Genomic DNA, 17,529 nt, shown 5'->3' on the forward strand with positions numbered 1-17,529 from the left:
GAGTTTGCTGGGAGCTTGGCAAAGCTGGATGTGGCCGGCCAGCCCTGAGACCCTTTGCCCTGGTGCCAGGCCCTGATGCGGGAGCTGGAGCTGAAGGAGAAGAAGATCAAGGAGCTCCAGAGTGCTGGGGACCGGCTGCTGCGGGAGGACCACCCGGCCCGGCCCACGGTGGAGGTGGGGCTGAGGGAGCCACCCAGGGCTCCCTGGGCAGGGGCGGGGCTGCAGAGGGGGCCATGCTGGGCCCCCAGGTGGGGCAGGGCAGGGCAGGGACTGACAAGGACCTGCTGCCCTGTAGTCCTTCCAGGCGGCCCTGCAGACGCAGTGGAGCTGGATGTTGCAGCTGTGCTGCTGCATCGAGGCACACCTGAAGGAGAACGCTGCCTACTTTCAGGTGAGAACTGGAGCTCCCCTCCCCACTGTGGCTCAGTGGCGCCTTGGAGGAGCCCCTGGACCCCCTCAGCAGCTCCAATCAGGAACCCTCCTATCTGTTGCCAGCTGCTACCTGCAGCCTGACCGGGGCCTTAGACAGGGATGCTCCCCAGGCCTCCTGGGGGCTTTGCCACTCCGTCCTCAGTGCCCCCGTCTTGGGCCTGCCCTGGGAGAGCTGTGGGCTAGGGCTCTGGTCCCAGGTAGCCTGACGTGACCCCCTCCCACTGCCCCAGTTCTTCTCAGACGTGCGGGAGGCCGAGGGGCAGTTGCAGAAGCTGCAGGAGGCGCTGCGTAGGAAGTACAGCTGTGATCGCTCCGCCACCGTCACCCGGCTGGAGGACCTGCTGCAGGATGCCCAGGTGAGGGAAGGGGTGTGCAGGGGCGTGTCGGGAGAGGCTGGCCTGGAGTCTGGGCTGCATGGATACCCTGGAGACTGGGGCGGGGGGAGCAACTGGAGGGGCCAGCAGGGGTTGGGAGGCGCCATGGGGGGTGTAGAGGTCAGCTGACGGGGGAATGAGGCAGGGTGTGGGGAGCCAAGAGGCAGCCGGTCTGAGCCGGGCCACCCCCATCTCCACAGCCACAGAGCTAGTAGAAGCCTGAAGTCAGCAACTATTGCCAGCCCTTGTACTGTAGAAGGGGCACCAGCTGTTTGGCCTGAGATCTGGAGTGGGCAGAGTGGAGCTGGGCTTCGTGCTCTGGGGGCAGGAGTGGGATCACCCAGGAGGGTGGGGGCACAGTGGGGAGTGACAAGGAAAAGGGATTGGAGGCTGGAATGGCCTCTGAGATCGGCAGGGCTGGGCCTGGGGAGAGCCAGCAGCTCCCAGGTACATCCTACAGCCTGGCCTCCGCAGAGGGGTGGGATGGGAGGAGGCAGTGACCTTCTGCAGCCCGCAGGGGAGGGGCAAGGGGCGAGGGCATTGTAGGGGCCAGAGTGTAGCTGCGGACATGGTGGGTGAGCTGGGGTGAGAGGAGGGTGCCCTATCTGGGTTGGGAAGGAGCGAGGGCGCATGGATCTGCTTTGGGGCCAACCCCCAGGGCCCGTCCCAGCTACACGTCCTGCTTTCAAGTGCCGCCAGCCCGGGAGCATCAGGAGGGCCCCACAGGCCTGGTCCAGGGTCTGGGGGTGACTGGGGCAGGCCTGTGGGTCTCCATGGCCATTGTCTAGATGCTGCCCCTCTCCCACAGGACGAAAAGGAACAGCTGAACGAGTACAAGGGGCACCTCTCGGGCCTGGCCAAGCGGGCCAAGGCCATCGTGCAGCTGAAGCCCCGCCACCCAGCCCACCCCGTGCGGAGCCGCCTGCCCCTGCTGGCCGTGTGCGACTATAAGCAGGTGGAGGTGAGGGCAGGCCCAGGCTCCACCAGGGGGCGTGACCAGGCAGGGCACGGTGTGGCCGTGTCCTCACCAACTCTACCCATTCCAGGTAACTGTGCACAAGGGTGACGAGTGCCAGCTGGTGGGCCCTGCGCAGCCGTCCCACTGGAAGGTGCTCAGCAGCTCCGGCAGCGAGGCCGCCGTGCCCTCCGTGTGCTTCCTGGTGCCCCCGCCCAACCAGGAGGCCCAGGAGGCTGTCACCAGGTGGATGGCAGGGGCTCAGCAGGTGGGGGGTGGACGGCGGGTGGGACGCTGGTGATGCTGACTGTAGGCCTGACCTGCCAGGCTGGAGGCCCAGCACCAGGCCCTGGTCACGCTGTGGCACCAGTTGCACGTGGACATGAAGAGCCTTCTGGCCTGGCAGAGCCTTCGCCGTGACGTGCAGCTCATCCGCTCCTGGTCCCTGGCCACGGTACACTTGCCCCCCAGCCAGGGGCTCTCTGGGTGGGAGGAGGGGAGGGGCATTCTGCAGGGCACAACCGCCTCGCCCGGCACTTAGCCCCACATGCTTCCCCCAGTTCCGCACCCTGAAGCCAGAGGAGCAGCGCCAAGCCCTGCACAGCCTGGAGCTGCACTACCAGGCCTTCCTGCGGGACAGCCAGGACGCAGGCGGCTTTGGGCCCGAGGACCGGCTGATGGCCGAGCGCGAGTACGGCTCCTGCAGCCACCACTACCAGCAGCTACTGCAGAGCCTGGAGCAGGGTAGGGCATGGCAGGGCTGGGGTGGTTGGGCTGGTGCGAGGTGGGCAGTGGAGTGACCCGGATGTGTTCCCCAGGTGCACAGGAAGAGTCTCGCTGCCAGCGCTGCATCTCTGAGCTCAAAGACATCCGGCTGCAGCTGGAGGCCTGTGAGACGCGCACCGTGCACCGCCTGCGGCTGCCGCTGGACAAAGAGCCGGCCCGGGAGTGTGCGCAGCGCATCGCTGAGCAGCAGGCAGGGGTTGTCCCCACCCTGTCCAGTCCCATCCCTCTCCCCAGCCCTCTCCCCACCCTCCCTCCTTCGGCCCTCAAGGGGCGCTGTGTGCTGCGCCCGGTGGTAAGTGCATTCCCACTCCTGTCTTTGCAGAAGGCGCAGGCGGAGGTGGAGGGACTGGGTAAAGGGGTCGCCCGGCTCTCCGCCGAGGCCGAGAAGGTCCTGGCCCTGCCAGAGCCATCACCTGCGGCCCCCACGCTGCGCTCGGAGCTGGAGCTGACGCTGGGCAAGCTGGAGCAGGTCCGCAGCCTGTCTGCCATCTACCTGGAGAAGTGAGTGCACCTGGCCACAGGCGAGGCGCTCGGGTGGGCTGGGAGGTGCTGGCCAGGAGGTGGGAGGCCCACGCTGGGGTGGCGGCCGCAGAGGTGGTGAGAAGAGTTCAGGGCTGCGTGCTCTTCTACAGTGGTGGCCGGGGGACTTCCTGGTGATGAGATTTGGGTGTGGGGAAGAGAGAGTGGAGCTGGGTGGTGGCTTATGAGTGAGCTGGGGAGGCTGTGGATCTACTTTCAGTGGCGTAGTAAGGAATTCTGCACCCTGCCTCTTGTCTGTCCTGTTCCTGGCCTGGACTTAATGGCCTCTGGCATTTATTTCCGATGGGTTATGTCATAGTCTTTTCCTGTGTTGCAAACCACATGTCCAGCCCCTATCTACTCTTCACAAAACCAACACAGTGATAGGGCCGCCACTGTCTGTCACAGGGTGCCATTTCCACCCTAGTGTCCCCTTTACCCGGTCTTGGGCTGCAAGGGCTGAGAACTATGCTTTCAGGCCCTGTGGGCACCAGGACACCGCTGTCATCCAGCCAGTGGGCTCTTCCTGTCTCAGGGCCTTGGGGTCTGCCGTTCCTGGCTGGCACACCCCCTCTTCCCTCTTCAGGCTGGGGCCTGAGTGTCCTTGTGTTGCAGAGGCTCCCAGCTTCCTTCTCCCCAAGTCTGTTCTCCCTGAAGCAAGCCTGTGACCACAGGGTCAGCCAACCCCCAGGGTTGGGTCTGGGCTTGGCAGGCAGCACCTTGGGTCGCTGTGGCTCGGGTTCCATCCCCTTGGGCTGTTGCTCGAGCCCCATGTCCTGGCCCTGAGCCGTGCTTTCCCACCAGGCTCAAGACCATCAGCCTGGTGATCCACAGCACGCAGGGAGCCGAGGAGGTGCTCAGGGCCCACGAGGAGCAGCTCAAAGAGGCCCAGGCTGTGCCGGCCACCCTCCCGGAGCTCGAGGCCACCAAGGCCTCTCTGAAGGTACTGTTTCCGGGCTTGGACCTCACAGTGGGGTGGGGGTACAGCGGGCCCAGCTGAAACTGCACACGCCCCTCCTGTCCCCAACAGAAGCTGCGGTCCCAGGCTGAGGCACAGCAGCCCGTGTTCGACGCCCTGCGGGATGAGCTGCGGGGGGCGCAGGAGGTGGGGGAGAGACTGCAGCAGCGGCACGGGGAGCGGGACGTGGAGGTGGAGCGCTGGCGGGAGCGGGTCGCCCAGCTGCTTGAGCGCTGGCAGGCTGTGTTGGTCCAGACCGATGTGCGGCAGCGTGAGCTCGAGCAACTGGGCCGCCAGCTGCGTTACTACCGCGAGAGCGCAGACCCCCTGGGCGCCTGGCTGCAGGATGCCAGGCAGCGGCAGGAGCAGATTCAGGCCGTGCCTCTGGCCAACAGCCAGGCTGTGCGGGAGCAGCTGCGGCAGGAGAAGGTGGGCCTGGGTCGGTGGGGATGGGGCGGCTGGGCGTGCCCTGCGGCCGCTGCTCTAACCGCACTGTCCCCCAGGCCCTTCTGGAGGAGATCGAGCGCCATGGCGAGAAGGTCGAGGAGTGCCAGAGGTTTGCGAAACAGTACATCAACGCCATCAAGGTAAGGCCCCGCCGCCTGCGCCAGGCCCCAAGTCCGGGACTGTTGCCGGGGCAGCGGGCTTTCTCTGAGCCTGGGCCATGCCAGGGAAAGCCTGTGTGAGGGTTTGGGGGCTGGGCAGGGGTCACCAGAGGGCAGAGCTGGTGGCTGACCACAGTGCATTCCCACAGGACTATGAACTCCAGCTGGTCACATACAAGGCGCAGCTTGAGCCGGTGGCCTCCCCGGCCAAGAAGCCCAAGGTCCAGTCCGGCTCCGAGAGTGTCATCCAGGAGGTAGGGCGGGGCTGAGCCTAGCCGGACGGAGAGCTGGCGGGCCTCGAGTTGTGGCTCTTGCAGGGCTGACCCTGGCTGTATCCCACAGTATGTGGACCTGCGTACGCGCTACAGCGAGCTGACCACACTCACGAGCCAGTACATCAAGTTCATCAGCGAGACTCTGCGTCGCATGGAGGAGGAGGAGGTACAGCCCACTGGGCAGAGGCTGGGCGGAGGGGTCTATCTCACCACCTGTTGCGGCCCACGCACAGCCAGAGGAGCTGCCTGAGGCCACTTCTCATGGCCCTCCCCACTCTCCCCGCTGGCGCTGCCAGCACCCTCTGCCCCCAGCTCAGCCTGCCCCACCTGTGGCCTGCCCCCTGGCCTGGCGCGGCTACACTGCTCCCCCACAGTGGCTGGCGCCGCCTCTCCTCCCTCGTGAGCGTCCCCTCTGCAGTCCTCTCTGCAGCCTCCTGTGTGCTCTACCTTGGCGTTCTGCGTTGGCCTCTCCGCTCAACCCTTTGCTGCCAGAAGTCGGGGGTGTTGGGTTGTGGGGCTAGGGAGGGGTCTTCCAAGGCACCCACCTGTCGGCTTCTCCTTTCTGCGTGGCCCTGAATCCTCTTCCGAGCTGGCTCGGGTCTGCCCTGCTGTCTCCACGCTGGCCGCCTCGCCTCACCCCGCCCCACCCAGGCTTCCCACCCTGGTTGGGGAGAGGGGTCCAGTGGTGGGAGCCAGGCCCCTGGTGTCCAGCAGAGCTCAGGCAGGGCTGCGTGCTGGGCGTGGCTCGCAGGTTCCGAGCTCGTGCTTTGCTCTCTCTCTCCCCGTCCGTCTGTCTCCGTCGCCTGTCTGCGGGAAGAGGGGAGGACGCCTGGGCCTCCTTCCCCAGGCTGGTGAGCACAGTGGGGCCGGCTGCGATCGCTGCCCGAGTGCCCTGGGCGGGTGCACGCTGTCTCCTCCGCCGGGCTGGGGCCTCTGTCTTCCCCGACCCCTGCTCCGCGCTGTCTTAGTGAACTGTGCTGGTGCGTGCCCTGTGAGCGCTGGTGCCTGCCCGTGTTCACACTCTCTCTGCTTCTCTTCTTCTCTCTGCTGTGGCCGCAGAGGCTGGCTGAGCAGCAGCGGGCAGAGGAGCGCGAGCGGCTGGCCGAGGTGGAGGCTGCGCTGGAGAAGCAGCGGCAGCTGGCCGAGGCGCACGCCCAGGCAAAGGCACAGGCGGAGCGGGAGGCGAAGGAGCTGCAGCAGCGCATGCAGGAGGAGGTGGTGCGGCGGGAGGAGGCGGCAGTGGATGCGCAGCAGCAGAAGCGCAGCATCCAGGAGGAGCTGCAGCAGCTGCGGCAGAGCTCGGAGGCAGAGATCCAGGCCAAGGCCCAGCAGGCAGAGGCAGCAGAGCGCAGCCGGCTGCGCATTGAGGAGGAGATCCGCGTGGTGCGCCTGCAGCTGGAGGCCACTGAGCGCCAGCGTGGTGGGGCCGAGGGGGAGCTGCAGGCCCTGCGTGCACGGGCGGAGGAGGCGGAGGCACAAAAGCGGCAGGCACAGGAGGAGGCCGAGCGTTTGCGGAGGCAGGTGCAGGACGAGAGCCAGCGTAAGCGGCAAGCGGAGGCGGAGCTGGCCCTGCGCGTGAAGGCCGAGGCCGAGGCAGCGCGCGAGAAGCAGCGGGCCCTGCAGGCCCTGGAGGAACTGCGGCTGCAGGCGGAGGAGGCGGAGCGGCGGCTGCGGCAGGCCGAGGTGGAGCGGGCACGGCAGGTACAGGTGGCCCTGGAGACAGCTCAGCGCAGCGCAGAGGTGGAGCTGCAGAGCAAACGTGCCTCTTTCGCGGAGAAGACGGCACAGCTGGAGCGCTCCCTGCAGGAGGAACACGTGGCGGTGGCGCAGCTGCGGGAGGAGGCTGAGCGGCGGGCACAGCAGCAGGCCGAGGCCGAGCGCGCGCGTGAGGAGGCGGAGCGGGAGCTGGAGCGCTGGCAGCTCAAGGCCAATGAGGCGCTACGGCTGCGGCTGCAGGCGGAGGAGGTGGCGCAGCAGAAGAGCCTGGCACAGGCTGAGGCCGAGAAGCAGAAGGAGGAGGCGGAGCGCGAGGCACGGCGGCGCGGCAAGGCGGAGGAGCAGGCCGTGCGGCAGCGGGAGCTGGCTGAACAAGAGCTGGAGAAGCAGCGGCAGCTGGCGGAAGGCACCGCGCAGCAGCGCCTGGCCGCGGAGCAGGAGTTGATCCGGCTGCGGGCCGAGACGGAGCAGGGGGAGCAGCAGCGGCAGCTGCTGGAGGAGGAGCTGGCCCGGCTACAGCGTGAGGCGGCGGCGGCCACGCAGAAACGCCAGGAGCTGGAAGCCGAGCTGGCCAAGGTGCGGGCCGAAATGGAGGTGCTGCTGGCCAGCAAGGCGAGGGCCGAGGAGGAGTCACGTTCCACCAGCGAGAAGTCCAAGCAGAGGCTGGAGGCCGAGGCCGGCCGGTTCCGCGAGCTGGCCGAGGAGGCCGCCCGCCTGCGTGCCCTGGCGGAAGAGGCCAAGCGGCAGCGGCAGCTGGCCGAGGAAGACGCAGCACGGCAGCGGGCCGAGGCGGAGCGGGTGCTCGCGGAGAAGCTGGCCGCCATCAGCGAGGCCACGCGTCTCAAGACGGAGGCAGAGATCGCGCTCAAGGAGAAGGAGGCAGAGAATGAGCGCCTGCGGCGGCTGGCGGAGGACGAGGCCTTCCAGCGGCGGCGGCTGGAGGAGCAGGCGGCGCAACACAAGGCTGATATTGAGGAGCGCCTGGCCCAGCTGCGCAAGGCGTCGGACAGCGAGCTGGAGCGGCAGAAGGGGCTGGTGGAGGACACGCTGCGGCAGCGGCGGCAGGTGGAGGAGGAGATCCTGGCGCTGAAGGCGAGCTTCGAGAAGGCGGCCGCTGGCAAGGCGGAGCTGGAGCTGGAGCTGGGGCGTATCCGCAGCAATGCAGAGGACACACTGCGCAGCAAGGAGCAGGCCGAGCTGGAGGCTGCCAGGCAGCGGCAGCTGGCGGCAGAGGAGGAGCAGCGGCGCCGTGAGGCTGAGGAGCGCGTGCAGAAGAGCCTGGCGGCCGAGGAAGAGGCCGCACGGCAGCGGAAGGCAGCGTTGGAGGAAGTTGAGCGACTGAAAGCCAAGGTGGAGGAGGCGCGGCGGCTGCGGGAGCGAGCAGAGCAGGAGTCGGCGCGGCAGCTGCAGCTGGCCCAGGAGGCTGCCCAGAAGCGGCTGCAGGCAGAAGAGAAGGCGCACGCCTTCGCGGTGCAACAGAAGGAGCAGGAGCTGCAGCAGACGCTGCAGCAGGAGCAGAGCGTGCTGGACCGGCTACGCAGCGAGGCAGAGGCTGCCCGGCGGGCGGCTGAGGAGGCGGAGGAGGCCCGGGTGCAGGCGGAGCGTGAGGCGGCACAGTCCCGGCGGCAAGTGGAAGAGGCCGAGCGGCTGAAGCAGTCGGCAGAGGAGCAGGCACAGGCCCGGGCTCAGGCACAGGCGGCTGCAGAGAAGCTGCGCAAGGAAGCCGAACAAGAGGCAGCACGACGGGCACAGGCGGAGCAGGCGGCCCTGCGGCAGAAGCAGGCAGCTGATGCAGAGATGGAGAAGCATAAGAAGTTCGCGGAACAGACGCTGCGGCAGAAGGCGCAGGTGGAGCAGGAGTTGACCACACTGCGGCTGCAGCTGGAGGAGACCGACCACCAGAAGAACCTGCTGGACGAGGAGCTGCAGCGGCTGAAGGCGGAGGCAACAGAGGCCGCACGCCAGCGTAGCCAGGTGGAGGAGGAGCTCTTCTCAGTGCGCGTGCAAATGGAGGAGCTGAGCAAGCTCAAGGCACGCATCGAGGCTGAGAACCGTGCACTCATCTTGCGCGACAAGGACAATACGCAGCGCTTCCTGCAGGAGGAGGCTGAGAAGATGAAGCAGGTGGCGGAGGAGGCCGCGCGGCTGAGCGTGGCAGCTCAGGAGGCTGCGCGACTGCGGCAGCTGGCAGAGGAGGACCTGGCACAGCAGCGAGCCTTGGCAGAGAAGATGCTCAAGGAGAAGATGCAGGCAGTGCAGGAGGCTACGCGGCTCAAGGCTGAGGCAGAGCTGCTGCAGCAGCAAAAGGAGCTTGCACAGGAGCAGGCTCGGCGGCTGCAGGAGGACAAGGAGCAGATGGCGCAGCAGCTGGCGGAGGAGACGCAGGGCTTCCAGCGGACACTGGAGGCCGAGCGGCAGCGGCAGCTGGAGATGAGTGCTGAGGCTGAGCGCCTCAAGCTGCGTATGGCTGAGATGAGCCGCGCCCAGGCCCGCGCTGAGGAGGATGCCCAGCGCTTCCGGAAGCAGGCGGAGGAGATCGGTGAGAAGCTGCACCGCACAGAGCTTGCTACGCAGGAGAAGGTGACGCTGGTGCAGACACTGGAGATCCAGCGACAGCAGAGTGACCACGATGCTGAGCGCCTGCGGGAGGCCATTGCTGAGCTGGAGCGTGAGAAGGAGAAGCTCCAACAGGAGGCCAAACTGCTGCAGCTCAAGTCTGAGGAGGTACCACCCCCTCTCCATGCGACAGGCGGGTGGGCCTGGGGATCTGCTTCGGTGGGTGGTGGGTGCTCCCGGGCTGGCGGTCCCTGATCACACTCTCTTCTTCTGCAGATGCAGACGGTGCAGCAGGAACAACTGCTGCAGGAGACGCAGGCCCTGCAGCAGAGCTTCCTCTCTGAGAAGGACAGCCTGCTACAGAGGGAGCGCTTCATCGAGCAGGAGAAGGCCAAGCTGGAGCAGCTCTTCCAGGACGAGGTGGCCAAGGCACAGCAGCTGCGTGAGGAGCAGCAGCGGCAGCAGCAACAGATGGAGCAGGAACGGCAGCGGCTGGTGGCCAGCATGGAGGAGGCCCGGCGGCGGCAACATGAGGCCGAGGAGGGCGTGCGGCGCAAGCAGGAGGAGCTGCAGCAGCTGGAGCGGCAGCGGCGGCAGCAGGAGGAGCTGCTGGCTGAGGAGAACCAGAGGCTGCGTGAGCAGCTGCAGCGCCTGGAGGAGGAGCACCGGGCCGCACTTGCGCACTCAGAGGAGGTCACTGCCTCTCAGGTGGCCGCCACAAAGACCCTGCCCAACGGCCGGGATGCACTTGATGGCCCCGCGACAGAGACAGAGCCGGAGCACAGCTTCGATGGCCTGCGGCAGAAGGTGCCAGCCCAGAGGCTGCAGGAGGCCGGCATCCTGAGTGCGGAGGAGCTACAGCGGCTGGCACAGGGCCACACCACAGTGGACGAGCTTGCGCGGCGGGAAGATGTACGCCACTACCTGCAGGGCCACAGCAGTATCGCAGGGCTGTTGCTGAAGCCCACCAATGAGAAGCTGAGTGTTTACACCGCCCTGCAGAGGCAGCTGCTGAGCCCTGGCACGGCCCTCATCCTGCTGGAGGCTCAGGCGGCCTCAGGCTTCCTGCTGGACCCGGTGCGGAACCGACGGCTGACTGTCAATGAGGCTGTGAAGGAGGGCGTGGTGGGCCCTGAGCTGCACCACAAGCTGCTGTCGGCCGAGCGCGCCGTCACTGGCTACAAGGACCCCTACACCGGGCAGCAGATCTCCCTCTTCCAAGCCATGCAGAAGGGCCTCATCGTCCGGGAGCATGGCATCCGCCTGCTGGAGGCCCAGATCGCCACAGGCGGCGTCATCGACCCCGTGCACAGCCACCGCGTGCCCGTGGACGTGGCCTACCGGCGCGGCTACTTCGACGAGGAGATGAACCGCGTCCTGGCGGACCCCAGCGACGACACCAAGGGCTTCTTCGACCCCAACACGCACGAGAACCTCACCTACCTGCAGCTGCTGGAGCGCTGCGTGGAGGACCCCGAGACGGGCCTGCGCCTTCTGCCGCTCACGGATAAGGCGGCCAAGGGCAGGGAGCTGGTCTACACCGACTCCGAGGCCCGGGACGTCTTTGAGAAGGCCACTGTGTCCGCGCCGTTCGGCAAGTTCCAGGGCAAGACGGTGACCATCTGGGAAATCATCAACTCGGAATACTTCACAGCGGAGCAGCGGCGGGACCTGCTGCGGCAGTTCCGCACGGGCCGGATCACGGTGGAGAAGATCATCAAGATCATCATCACGGTGGTGGAGGAGCAGGAGCAGAAGGGCCAGCTCTGCTTCGAGGGCCTGCGCAGCCTGGTGCCAGCCGCCGAGCTGCTGGAGAGCAGGGTCATCGACCGCGAGCTCTACCACCAGCTGCAACAAGGTGAGCGCTCTGTGCGAGAGGTGGCCGAGGTGGACGCTGTGCGGCGGGCCCTCCGGGGTGCCAACGTCATCGCAGGCGTGTGGCTGGAGGAGGCAGGGCAGAAGCTGAGCGTCTACGACGCCCTGAAGAAAGACCTGCTGCCGTCCGACGTGGCTGTGGCCCTGTTGGAAGCCCAGGCTGGCACCGGGCACATCATCGACCCCTCCACCAGCGCCCGGCTGACCGTGGACGAGGCAGTGCGCGCCGGCCTGGTGGGCCCCGAGTTTCATGAGAAGCTGCTGTCAGCCGAGAAGGCTGTGACGGGATACAGGGACCCCTACACGGGGCAGAGTGTCTCGCTGTTCCAGGCCCTGAAGAAGGGCCTCATTCCCCGGGAGCAGGGCCTGCGCCTGTTGGACGCCCAGTTGTCCACGGGCGGTGTCGTGGACCCCAGCAAGAGCCACCGCGTGCCCCTGGATGTTGCCTGCGCCCGAGGCTTCCTGGACGAGGAGACCAGCAGGGCCCTGTCAGCACCAAGGGCTGACGCCAAGGCCTACTGTGACCCCAGCACAGGGGAGCCGGTCACCTACAGCGAGCTCCAGCAGCGGTGCCGGCCTGACCAGCTGACTGGGCTGAGCCTGCTGCCGCTCTCAGAGAAGGCTGCTCGGGCCCGGCAGGAGGAGCTCTACTCAGAGCTGCAGGCCCGTGAGACCTTCGAGAAGACCCCGGTTGACGTCCCCGTGGGCGGCTTCAAGGGCAGGACGGTGACAGTGTGGGAGCTCATCAGCTCTGAGTACTTCACCGCAGAGCAGCGGCAGGAGCTGCTGCGTCAATTCCGCACCGGCAAGGTCACCGTGGAGAAGGTCATCAAGATCCTCATCACCATCGTGGAGGAGGTGGAGACCCTGCGGCAGGAGAGGCTGTCCTTCAGCGGCCTCCGTGCCCCTGTGCCAGCCAGCGAGCTCCTGGCTTCCAGGGTCCTCAGCAGAGCCCAGTTTGAGCAGCTCAAGGACGGCAAGACGACGGTCAAGGACCTTTCGGAGCTGGACTCCGTGCGGACGCTGCTGCAGGGCAGTGGCTGCCTCGCTGGCATCTACCTGGAGGACACCAAGGAGAAGGTGTCCATCTACGAGGCCATGCGCCGGGGCCTGCTGAGACCCAGCACCGCTGCGCTCCTGCTGGAGGCGCAGGCGGCCACTGGCTTCCTGGTGGACCCCGTGCGGAACCAGCGCCTGTATGTCCACGAGGCCGTGAAGGCAGGCGTGGTGGGCCCCGAGCTTCATGAGCAGCTGCTGTCGGCCGAGAAGGCTGTCACCGGTTACAGAGACCCCTACTCAGGCAGTACCATCTCCCTCTTCCAGGCCATGCAGAAGGGCCTGGTCCTCCGGCAGCATGGCATCCGCCTGCTGGAGGCCCAGATCGCCACGGGTGGCATCATCGACCCCGTGCACAGCCACCGCGTGCCCGTGGACGTGGCCTACCAGCGTGGCTACTTCAACGAGGAGATGAACCGCGTCTTGGCGGACCCCAGCGATGACACCAAGGGCTTCTTTGACCCCAACACGCACGAGAACCTCACATATAGGCAGCTGCTGGAGCGCTGCGTGGAGGACCCTGAGACGGGCCTGCGCCTCTTGCCATTGAAAGGGGCGGAGAAGGCTGAGGTGGTGGAGACCACACAGGTGTACACTGAGGAGGAGACACGAAGGGCATTTGAAGAGACGCAGATTGACATTCCTGGCAGCGGCAGCCACGGCGGCTCCACCATGTCCCTGTGGGAGGTGATGCAGTCGGACCTGATCCCCGAGGAGCAGCGGGCCCAGCTGATGGCTGACTTTCAGGCCGGCCGGGTGACCAAGGAACGCATGATCATCATCATCATTGAGATCATTGAGAAGACGGAGATCATCCGCCAGCAGGGTCTGGCCTCCTACGACTACGTGCGCCGCCGCCTCACGGCTGAGGACCTCTACGAGGCTCGGATCATCTCCCTCGAGACCTACAACCTGCTCCGGGAGGGCACCAGGAGCCTCCGTGAGGCCCTCGAGGCGGAGTCCGCCTGGCGCTACCTCTATGGCACGGGCTGCGTGGCCGGCGTCTACTTGCCCGGCTCTAGGCAGACACTGAGCATCTACCAGGCCCTCAAGAAAGGGCTGCTGAGTGCCGAGGTGGCCCGCCTGCTGCTGGAGGCACAGGCAGCCACGGGCTTCCTGCTGGATCCAGTGAAGGGGCAGCGGCTGACTGTGGATGAGGCTGTGCGGAAGGGCCTGGTGGGGCCCGAGCTGCACGACCGCCTGCTCTCGGCTGAGCGGGCGGTCACCGGCTACCGCGACCCCTACACTGAGCAGACCATCTCGCTCTTCCAGGCCATGAAGAAGGAGCTGATCCCTACTGAGGAGGCCCTGCGGCTGCTGGATGCCCAGCTGGCCACAGGTGGCATCGTGGACCCCCGCCTGGGCTTCCACCTTCCACTGGAGGTGGCTTACCAGCGCGGCTACCTCAACAAGGACACGCACGACCAGCTCTCCGAGCCCAGCGAGGTGCGCAGCTACGTGGACCCGTCCACCGACGAGCGCCTCAGCTACACACAGCTGCTCAGACGGTGTCGCCGTGACGATGGCACCGGCCAGCTGCTCCTGCCGCTGTCGGACGCTCGCAAGCTGACCTTCCGTGGCCTGCGGAAGCAGATCACCGTGGAGGAGCTGGTGCGCTCGCAGGTCATGGACGAGGCCACGGCGCTGCAGCTGCGGGAGGGCCTGACCTCCATCGAGGAGGTCACCAAGAACTTACAGAAGTTCCTGGAAGGCACCAGCTGCATCGCCGGCGTCTTCGTGGACGCCACCAAGGAACGGCTCTCGGTGTACCAGGCCATGAAGAAGGGCATCATCCGCCCCGGCACGGCCTTTGAGCTTCTAGAGGCACAGGCGGCCACCGGGTACGTCATCGACCCCATCAAGGGACTGAAGCTGACGGTGGAGGAGGCTGTGCGTATGGGCATCGTGGGCCCCGAGTTCAAGGACAAGCTGCTGTCGGCCGAGCGAGCCGTCACCGGGTACAAGGACCCTTACTCTGGGAAGCTCATCTCCCTCTTCCAGGCCATGAAGAAGGGCCTGATCCTGAAGGACCACGGCATCCGCCTGCTGGAGGCCCAGATCGCCACGGGTGGCATCATCGACCCCGAGGAGAGCCACCGGCTGCCCGTGGAGGTGGCCTACAAGCGTGGCCTCTTCGACGAGGAGATGAACGAGATCCTGACCGACCCCTCGGATGACACCAAGGGCTTCTTTGACCCCAACACGGAGGAGAACCTCACCTACCTGCAGCTGATGGAGCGTTGTATCACCGACCCCCAGACGGGCCTGTGCCTCCTGCCGCTGAAGGAGAAGAAGCGGGAGCGGAAGACGTCCTCCAAGTCCTCCGTGCGCAAGCGCCGAGTGGTCATCGTGGACCCCGAGACGGGCAAGGAGATGTCCGTGTACGAGGCCTACCGCAAGGGCCTCATTGACCACCAGACGTACCTGGAGCTGTCCGAGCAGGAGTGCGAGTGGGAGGAGATCACCATCTCCTCCTCGGACGGCGTAGTTAAGTCCATGATCATCGACCGCCGCTCCGGCCGCCAATACGACATTGACGACGCCATCGCCAAGAACCTCATCGACCGCTCGGCACTGGACCAGTACCGCGCCGGCACGCTCTCCATCACCGAGTTCGCCGACATGCTCTCGGGCAATGCCAGCGGCTTCCGGTCCCGTTCCTCCTCCGTGGGATCCTCCTCCTCCTACCCCATCAGCCCCGCCGTCTCCAGGACCCAGCTGGCCTCCTGGTCAGACCCCACTGAGGAGACGGGCCCCGTGGCTGGCATCCTGGACACGGAGACGCTGGAGAAGGTGTCCATCACCGAGGCCATGCACCGCAACCTGGTGGATAACATCACAGGGCAGCGACTGCTGGAGGCACAGGCCTGCACCGGGGGCATCATCGACCCCAGCACCGGTGAGCGCTTCCCTGTCACCGACGCTGTCAACAAGGGCCTGGTGGACAAGATCATGGTGGACCGCATCAATCTGGCCCAGAAGGCCTTCTGCGGCTTTGAGGACCCACGCACCAAGACCAAGATGTCGGCCGCCCAGGCCCTGAAGAAGGGCTGGCTCTACTACGAGGCCGGCCAGCGCTTCCTGGAGGTGCAGTACCTGACCGGTGGCCTGATTGAGCCCGACACGCCGGGCCGCGTGCCCTTGGATGAGGCCCTGCAGCGTGGCACGGTGGATGCCCGCACTGCACAGAAGCTGCGTGATGTGGGCGCCTACTCCAAGTACCTCACCTGCCCTAAGACCAAGCTCAAGATCTCCTACAAGGACGCGCTGGACCGCAGCATGGTGGAGGAGGGCACAGGGCTGCGGCTGCTGGAGGCTGCCGCGCAGTCCAGCAAGGGCTACTACAGCCCCTACAGCGTCAGCGGCTCCGGCTCCACCGCCGGCTCCCGCACCGGCTCCCGCACTGGCTCCCGGGCCGGCTCCCGCCGCGGCAGCTTTGACGCCACTGGCTCTGGCTTCTCCATGACCTTCTCTTCGTCCTCCTACTCCTCCTCGGGCTACGGCCGCCGCTACGCCTCAGGGTCCTCGGCCTCCGTGGGGGGCCCTGAGTCCGCCGTGGCCTGAGCCTGCCTGCGCCCACCCCGCTCTGCATGCGGCCCAGCCCGGCTCCCACCGAGGCACTGGGGTCGTTTTCAACGCTTAAAGGTGTCTTCCTCCCAAGTGGTGCCTAAAGTTTAACCAAAAAGACCAGACTAATATATTAATATATATCTGCTGTCCAGACAGCCTGTATCTTGGGGGACAGGGCTGGCCCAGCCCTGCTGGCCGTCTCACCCCCTCGGGTCTCCCCACTCCCCTCTACCTGCCACTCACACAGCCAGGTGCCTTGGAGGGTCCCACGCTGGGCCCCAGCCCACCCTCCTGTCCCCAGGGTTGCCCGTCTGCCTGTCCTAGCTGCACAGGGCAGCTGGGCTCAGCCCCGTCAGTAGAGGGCCCTCAGCCTCTCAGGGCTGGAGCCCTGGGCTGGCGTTTCTGCCCTGGTGTTTTTAGCACTGGCCTGCACGGTAGGCCTTGCTGGGGATGGGGAGCCCCAGTCGGCCTCTCTCCCAGTCTACCCAGAGAAGCCCCTTCCCCATGGGAAGATGAGGCCCTCGGGCCCAGCCCCCACAGTGCTGTCTGATCTGTGCTTTCCAGCTCACCCCCCACACTCACTCCTGAGACCTCTGGCCTCCGGCATCAGCCTCCAGCCTCTGTTCCCCTAGTAAGTGCCTTCCTTGTCGGCCTCTAACCCCAGGCCCTGAGGACCCAGACCCGGTGGGGAGATGTACGTTCCAGCTGGCATGGCTGGGAGCTGCAGACCTGCCCTGGTGGGTCCAGGGGCCCCTTCAGCTTGTGGACCCCACCCTGGGGTGCTGCCTGCCCGTCTCTCTCCCAGGGAGCCCCAGCCCTCTTTGGGCCCAGGGACGCCGGCCAGGCTCTGTGCTGACCGTCCTGTTCCACCCAGCCCTGGCCTCAGCAGCGACCGCCCCTGCCTCCACCTTCCGAGCTTTGCATGTTCCACTAACCCTGGGCGGGTGGCAGGTGGAGGTGTCAGGCTGCTGGCGCCTCTGCAAGGGCAGAACACTAACCTGACCGTGGGCGGGGCCTTGCGGCATCCGCCCCCAATAAAAGCAATTCCAACCTTCCTGTGCCTCCTGCTTTGTGTTTTTGTCTTGGGGTCAGGTGTGTGTCAGGGACAGGGTGGACATTGCAGCCCCGGGCTCCAGGCTCTGAGCTCAGCCACTATGGCTGGCCAGAGACAGACGTCTATGTGCAACAGAGACCAAGTGCCAGCAGGAGGGCGGCTGAGAGACCCTGGGCAGAGGGGGCAGTGTAGGGCAGGGTGGTGGCCACACTGAGGCTGGGCCTGCTGGGGCCTGCTGCTGGGCAGGTGCTGACCAGCCCCCCAGCCCCACCCCTGCACTATAAGGGGCTGTTTCTCATCTGAGGTGGGGTCTAGCATGCTCCCATATCAGTCACTGGCTGTGGCCGCCTGGCCTCTGGGGAGGGTGCTACATGGCCCCGGGTCAGTTGGTTCCTGCTGGCCGGGCAGCCCTCCAGAGGAGAGGCCACAGGCAGTGGGCCTAGTGTGAGGGCCTCCACGACAGTTTGCCGTGTCTCTCGGCCCGATGCCCATCACGCTCCGGGGATTCCACCTGGATGGGCTTCTCCAGGCTTCCGATTGTTGGCAGTTTCTGGGAAGACTTAGGGGAGGAGGGAAGTGGGGCCAACCCCAGCCTGCAGCAGCCGCTGGCCCAGGCTCAGCCGATACTCCCGGTTTTTGTTTGTTTGTTTGTTTGTTTTTTCCAGGCAGTCTTGTTCTGTCACCGGGGCCAGAGTGCAGTGTTGTGATCTTGGCTCACCGCAGCCGCCGCCTCCTGTGTTCAAATGATTCTACTGCCTCAGCCTCCCGAGTAGCTGGGACTACAGGTGTGCGCCCAGC

At 66.3% G+C, this 17,529-nt stretch overlaps 2 protein-coding genes across 26 annotated transcripts in view; one reads left to right on the forward strand and one right to left on the reverse strand.

Annotated features, from left to right (window-relative positions):
* The window catches only part of PLEC (plectin), a 62,291-nt gene extending 45,560 nt beyond the window's left edge, over positions 1-16,731 (forward strand). For 24 of the 25 annotated variants that reach the window (XM_050800790.1, XM_050800789.1, XM_050800791.1 and 21 more), the window contains 16 exons: positions 70-174; positions 296-391; positions 663-788; positions 1,615-1,767; positions 1,853-2,007; positions 2,089-2,215; positions 2,322-2,505; positions 2,580-2,737; positions 2,870-3,048; positions 3,871-4,009; positions 4,097-4,453; positions 4,528-4,611; positions 4,779-4,883; positions 4,972-5,070; positions 5,964-9,344; positions 9,453-16,731. In XM_050800790.1, coding sequence (XP_050656747.1) covers positions 70-174; positions 296-391; positions 663-788; positions 1,615-1,767; positions 1,853-2,007; positions 2,089-2,215; positions 2,322-2,505; positions 2,580-2,737; positions 2,870-3,048; positions 3,871-4,009; positions 4,097-4,453; positions 4,528-4,611; positions 4,779-4,883; positions 4,972-5,070; positions 5,964-9,344; positions 9,453-15,671 — 11,667 coding nt within the window. In that variant the 3' untranslated portion in view covers positions 15,672-16,731. The remainder of the gene's footprint in view (positions 1-69; positions 175-295; positions 392-662; positions 789-1,614; positions 1,768-1,852; positions 2,008-2,088; positions 2,216-2,321; positions 2,506-2,579; positions 2,738-2,869; positions 3,049-3,870; positions 4,010-4,096; positions 4,454-4,527; positions 4,612-4,778; positions 4,884-4,971; positions 5,071-5,963; positions 9,345-9,452) is intronic. The other variant, XM_050800811.1, reaches the window with a different exon arrangement.
* GPAA1 (glycosylphosphatidylinositol anchor attachment 1) overlaps positions 1-17,529 on the reverse strand; it is a 288,404-nt gene that overhangs the window by 161,262 nt on the left and 109,613 nt on the right. The gene's annotated exons all lie outside the window — the stretch shown is intronic.

The sequence above is a fragment of the Macaca thibetana genome, chromosome 8 (genome assembly GCF_024542745.1).
Source record: "Macaca thibetana thibetana isolate TM-01 chromosome 8, ASM2454274v1, whole genome shotgun sequence".
Taxonomy (NCBI): Eukaryota; Metazoa; Chordata; class Mammalia; order Primates; family Cercopithecidae; genus Macaca; species Macaca thibetana.